The 6,767-nt window shown below is 40.8% G+C and overlaps 1 protein-coding gene across 3 annotated transcripts in view; it reads right to left on the bottom strand.

Annotated features, from left to right (window-relative positions):
* The window catches only part of PIGG (phosphatidylinositol glycan anchor biosynthesis class G), a 203,112-nt gene that overhangs the window by 74,193 nt on the left and 122,152 nt on the right, over positions 1-6,767 (bottom strand). For all 3 annotated transcript variants that reach the window (XM_025199090.1, XM_025199091.1, XM_025199092.1), the window contains one exon: positions 4,873-5,182. In XM_025199090.1, coding sequence (XP_025054875.1) covers positions 4,873-5,182 — 310 coding nt within the window. The remainder of the gene's footprint in view (positions 1-4,872; positions 5,183-6,767) is intronic.

Below are 6,767 nucleotides of genomic sequence, written 5' to 3'. Positions count from 1 at the left end.
TTCCAATTTTGTTGCAAAAAAATGGCAAAAGGCAGGAAGAATCTGGCTCAGAGGAAACAACATACAAAAACTGCTTTGGTGTGAGGTGTTAAGGAGAGTGAAGCTACTTCCCTTTCCTCTCAAGCAGAGGGCAGTTCCTTTTGTGGCTCCAGGCTACATTTGGGACTTTAATTCCTATCTCAAAATCTCTAATAAGAGTGATCTTTGAAGAGGGGACAGTGAAGGGGTGGGGGAAGAGGTAGGCATGGATTGGGACTGCAAAGGATATCCATTTGTCAAATTTCACTGGTGCACAGCTTTAACTCATATTACAAATTTAGATATGGCTACTAGATCTTGCCCAGAAGGCAGGTCAGGGTGGCACCTTAGAGACTAACTGCTTCAGAGAGAAGGCTGGTGCCTATGAAAGCTTATGCCTCTGTGAAGCAGTCTCTAAGATGCCACCCTGTCCTGCTTTCTGACTGACTTCAGATCTTAGGCAAATTACATAAATAACATAATAATAAGACAGATGCAACTGATGGATCACAGCATCATGACAGATTGTGTGCAGCCAGATCTGGGGCCATTAACTGATCACAGTGCCAACCAGGGTCAGGAGAAATGAGCAGAGATCAGGCAGAAGCCAAGTCAGGAAGTCAGGTGGCTAGTCCAAGAGCAGGGCTTAGGAACATGCCAAGTCAGGAAGCCAGGAGATCAGGCAGAGACCAGAGCTGGAGAGCATACTAGATCAAAAAGCCAGGAGATCAAGCAGGGAGTACAGTCAGAGCACAAACCAGAGGAAACAGCAAAGCAGTCTCCTGGACACTTCCTGTTCCACATCAAGGTTTTATACAGGAAAAATAGAGGATCAGCTGACCCTGACCAGCCATTCTGGTGTCAGTGAGTGGGCAGAGGGCTAAGCTCTGCTGATGGCTTCAGGACAGCCTTGACCAGCCTGAGTGACCAACTGTAGGGTAGTAGACTGGGATAAGCAGCTGTGCTGGTTGGGCCAAGGCTCCAGGTTTGAGGCTATGGCCTGACACAAAGCTTCTGAAAAGAAGTTTCTCTGTACCTAGGACTATTAAAAGAAGACAACCACTTTCAGAAGGACTTTTGATGTTTTTACCTTATAAAGAAGAGCTCTGAATTTTAATTCTGAATTTTAATAATTAATGGGCTATATATTCAACACTTCTAAATTACATTACTTTTTTTTCCCTAAAGAACATCAACATTTTATTTTATGGAGAAGCAAAAATACCGTTAGGTTCATATGATTCAGCTTGTGCTTTCCAAAGCTCTAAACTAGCTTCTTCAGTAGAGGACAAATTAACTAAGGAAACAAGTGAATGACAAATTTCTGATCAGACACTTTAGGAAGCAGACCTAATCTGAATAAAACTACTGTATTTTATAAAGCTACCTGAAAACTTTCCCTCTTAAAAACTAAATACAATTTTTTAAAAATCCATATATCTGACTTTCTAAAGGCTTTATTCATTTTACAGATATGCTTTTTTTCTTTCTCCAGATCTTCTTTTAGCCTAGACAGAGCCATAATCAAAGCCCTCCCATTATCAAAAACCTCTGATTTTATAGTAATTAATTCTCTTATTCTCTGCTGGTCATACTAATGAGCTGGATGTAAACTTTGTGTTGCAGTGGGTAGTTTATCATGCTGATGGGCAGCTGTTTTTGAAGTTGCCTGGAATAGAGGTTTTTACTAAGGATCTTCCATAATATAATATCAAGTTTAGAAAACATATAATAAAATCCCAAAAATAAGCTTTCTGGACATGAATTGACCACGTTTCTGCCAACACCTCCAGACAGCGGTGGTTCTTTATATTGGTATTCTGTCTGCCTTGTTACCTCAGACGTAATGTAGCCCATGCCTAGGTGATCTGTCATGAAAAGAACATGGAATAATTTATATTTGTTTGCCTTTCACAGAAGCTTGTCAGCAGCTCTGGCTCCTCCTCCTCAAGTTCTTGGGAATGACTGAGAGCACTTATGGCAGCAAAACCTCAAGCCAAATTGCTTGGCCAACCAACACAATAGTGGACATTCTTCTCTGGTTTTGTTGATGTGACTAAGTTGCAAGTCTTTGTGCACCCCCTTCCCACAATTACTGTACTAGTTATCAGAATGCCCTCCGATTTGCTGAAACCAATGTCACATCCAAAACTGCCATTCTGCAGGAAACAAGATTTTGGGGAAGAAGTGCCTGAAAGTCCTGACTAGAGTCAGGCTGCCTCTTTTACCTCTCTATGAAACAGAACATCCGGCAGCAAAATTTCCATTAAATCAGGCAGAAATCAAATCTATATTTCCTCCATTCTTATCATAAGTGCAAAATAAATCAACTGTGAAAAATGCTGGACATGCCCTCACAGTTAACGATAACAGCTAACAAGCAGACCGATTTTAGATATTTCCTGTCTATCCCAATAACAGCAACTTAAAAATTCTTCAAGAAGAAAACAGGATATCCAATCAGATTTGAGATACTTGGATTTTGTAATTAATTTGTAATAGATTCTTTTACTGCATTCAATAGAACGGCAAGACAACCCATATTAGCAACAACCATAAAAAAGAAACCACGAATACTGAGGAACAAATTTCCTAAAGTGCCCACATCTCTTCCAGAGAAGATCTTGTTCTCTTCTTTTTCCAGCTAACATGCCATTTGCACTCACTACACCAAAATTCTTCCAGTAATCAATAATGCCAATTTTCAGTGAGGCATGAAAGATTCTGGATTTCTTCCTTGTTTAAATCACAAAATGTTATTGTGTTATTAGTTAATTTTTCCATAACCATATATCTAACACTAAGGTCTTTGTCTGATTTCAGAACTATACTTTTACTATCACCCTCTACTCACTAACCTCAGTGACTGAGGGATGCTTAACCCAATATTCAGCAGTAACAATGTATCTTTATGTTTATCAGAATTCCTCTTATTAAGGGCACAATAAGAACTGAACTATCATATTCAAGGAAGACCATAAAAGCCAAACAGCAAGAGGAAAAAGGAAAGTAGGGCGCAAGGAAAGCCACAAAATCCCAATAGGCAATCCCTTACCACTAACATCTTCCCATCCCCACCCTCAGGCTCTCTCAGAGCAAAATGCAGGCATTCCTCATCACCTGCCACAGGCTTCTCCTAAATTAAGACGCTGAGTAAGAATGGCAAGATCTGGCTCCCATTTCAATTATTTCAATTTGGCTAAGTTTTCAACAAATCTAGACTGTATCAAAAACACATGCAGTTCCAGGTCATAACATCAAAGGACTTCTACATCTTCAGAATGAGGGATGCAGCTGGATCTGTCTGTTGTTATAAGTATTAAGGCCAATTAAAGTTTTTAATTATTAGATGGTATTTAGTCAAATGCAGAAGTCCCAATCATTGACTAGGTCTCCATACAACACGGAAAAGGATTTTGATTTTTTTAAAATCTTCCTCAAAGTGAATGATGAGCTTGATTCTATGCTTTGTCAGTCTTACACTTCCCACCAAAAATAATTACTGGAGTCACCTGGATCTTTTCCCAAGTCTAAGAAGGGAGAAGCAGTAATAAATATTTATATTATGTTAGGAAATCAAAACACTTCTGAGAATTTGGCAAAATACCATCCTCAAATGATGTATTCAATATCATTCTCATGGGGACTCTTTCAAAGCTTTTAAAAATTCTATTTTTCATCCTCCTAGCCTTTGAGTCTTGCCACTGACCACTGAGGCTATCATCAGTAATACCTTCTGCTCCACAAATTGATTCTATTTCCTTCTGCATATTATCTGTTTTGGGAGCTCCATTTCTTCAAATGGGCTACTAAACTCTGTGCTCAGCAGCTGCCATCTGAATACAAAGAATAACATTTCTAATGGCTGTATTAATATTCTGAAGAATAATCTGTCCCCTGTATGTCAGGACATATTTTATTACCATATTATTACACATCAGTAGCCTTTAGAGACTAAAATAGACCAGAAAAATTAATACATTTAACTCAAGTTTCTATTAGCTTCGTTACAGGGGTGTAGGTTGTATCCGTGTTGGTCTAAGGACATAGGCAGACAAGGTTCTTTGGGTAAATCTGACATCTTTTATTAGACCAACTTGAACAGATAGAAAACAATTTTTAAGCAAGCTTTTGGGTTCAAAAAACCTTTGGCAGGCTAAGGAAGTTTCAGCAGTTGAACTCCACTTCATCAACCTCCTGGATACTAAAAATCATGGACTAAATATAGACATTGAATTTATGACACATAATAACCTGCCTGACATCTGACTCCCCAGGTACTTCTCCATTATTCATCCCTCTTCTCTCCCCACCCCACCCAGCCTGTCTCTCATCCACTGACTCTTCAATCTACATCTTCACTGACTGCCTGTCTTGTATGCATACCAGCCCAGCCTCTGGCTTCTTTACTTTTCATTCCATTTAGGAAGAGCACACACCAACTGCTGAAACTTCCTTAGCCTGACGAAGGATTTTTGAACCCGAAAGCTTGCTTAAAAATTGTTTTCCAACTATTTAAGTTGGTCTAATAAAAGATACCAGATTCACCCAAAAAACCTTGTCTGCCTATTAGCTTCGTTCATGTTCCTAGCAGAAGTACTGTGCATGTGCACTAGCACGATTTAATTATTTTGCATATGTGATTGTGTATACAGTTACTGCAATGGTATGCATCATTGAATTCTCCTGTTCTATGGAAAAGAATGGTAGTTGAAAACTAAAGTTCTGATACCATGTACACAGTCTCACTGACACCTGTTTTTGCAAAAGCAGAACCTATGTTCTCATTTAACACCAAGTGTTACAGTAACCACACAGATAGATTTTTCCATTGACATCACATCTTCATCTTACCTGAAAATAAAAGAAAGCTTGACCAAACCAATAATGCATTATAGTAATCTGAGCTGCATCAAATTTCAATGGCGTCCAGATGCATCTTGTCATTATCAGTTGAATTAGCAGACAAAACACCAGGACTGGCAAGTTATGGGGTCTAAACAGCAGAGCCGCTAGGAGAACCAATCCACTATATATTTCCCATAAACCTGTAACTTTTGTCTTGGAGTCCGCAGAGATAACCTGTGACCTGAGTACGTCTTTGGTGCCAGTGAAAATTATGCCAAGGACAAAGACATAAACAAAACGAGCTTCAATAATTCCCCTAAAAAAAACAAACAAAAAAAAGGTGTCAGAAAGAGGAGTTACTCATCTGTAGCTGTTTCACAAGTTAAAAAAAAAGCTTTTTCAATACAAGAACAAAACAAATATGATTCTGCCCAACAGGTCATATTCCACTGCAATTACTGCAAAATTGTTCAAACACCTTTCAAATTCAGTAATTTAAAAATATTCTTCAAATATAAATTACACTACCAACAAAACCATTCTAGCAAAAAATATGGGCTAGAAAAAAAACAAGACACAAAACTAGTATTATAGTTAGCTGTTGGTATTGCTCACATTATGTTCCATAAAAGCTCATTAACATAAACTGAAAGCTATATATATTACATTATTATTTTAAACATGAAGATAAAATTCATAATAATAAAGCAATGTTGAAAAGTTCTTTCAGACAAATAATTATCATTTAAAAAATAACAACACATTTAGACTTGGAAGAGCTTATCAAAATGTTACATCTACCAGCATTCTTTTCTTTCCCAGCCGATCATGGAAGGAGAGGATAGATGGAAAGGACTTAGAAAACCCAGCACTGTGGATACACACATTACACACACTCTCACCAGTTTCATAAGATGCACTGTTAAGGTACATTATCGGCAAAGACTTCATTGCCTTAATCTTTCATGCATAAACTGCATTCACTGTAAAGAGGTTACTGTTAAGTTTATGATTTTAAACACACCAGAGTTAGGAAACAAAAAAGTTCACAAAATAATCTGGGCTGGTTGGTCATCTAACAGGAGCGGGCAAAATATGGCCTGCAGGCCACATCCGACCTGCCAGGCCATTCTATCCGGCCCATGGGGCCCCTAAAAATTTTAAGAAAATTAATTATTATTTGCCCATAGCTGCCTGTCAAAGACCACGAGGTGCCAGCAGCAGCAGGACCCAGGAGTAAGACTGAGCAGTGGCAGGACCTGCCTAGTCCCACCCCACCTTCAGCCCCTCCACCCCCAGGCCCCAACCAGAACACTCTGTGGCTTCTGGCCTGGTGCCCCTTTGGCTGTTCCCCAGCCCTCCCTCTGCCTGAGTGGAAACTCAGATAAGATCAGATGGAGGGAGAAGGGGAAACCACCAGAATCAGCCCATGTCGCAGGGCTCGTGCCAGACGAGGTTGGTCTCATGCCTTGTTATGCAGGCCCAGCCATGCAGCTAGGAACCGCGTGGTGCTGGCTGGGGTGGGCTGGAGCCGGAGCAGCAGGTGGGTGGGCAGAGAGGAATGGCAGTGGAAGCAGGTAGGAAACAGCAACAGCAGTGGTGGGCGGGCAGGCATGTGGGAAGGAAAGTAGGGAAGCAGCAAGGGACAGGCAGCAGTGATGGCTGGGGAAGTGGCAGCGGCGGAGAAGTGGCGGTGTCAGTGGGCGGGAGCATGGGGCCTGTGCCACTGCCCTGAGAACAGTGGGGGCCCGGGGTGGGATGCCAGGAGGGCGGAGCCTGAGCCCAGGGTCCACCTGGCTCCATCGCATGAAGCTTGCAAGCAGTCTGTCCAAGTAGCGTGTCTCTGGGGGGAGTTGCGCACAATGAATCCAGCAGCTCAGCCCCACTCATTGATATGCACA

This window comes from Alligator sinensis, unplaced genomic scaffold (assembly GCF_000455745.1).
Source record: "Alligator sinensis unplaced genomic scaffold, ASM45574v1 scaffold607_1, whole genome shotgun sequence".
Classification (NCBI taxonomy): Eukaryota; Metazoa; Chordata; order Crocodylia; family Alligatoridae; genus Alligator; species Alligator sinensis.
Note: the sequence above shows the minus strand (reverse complement) of the source record. Positions and strands in the feature narration are given on the sequence as shown.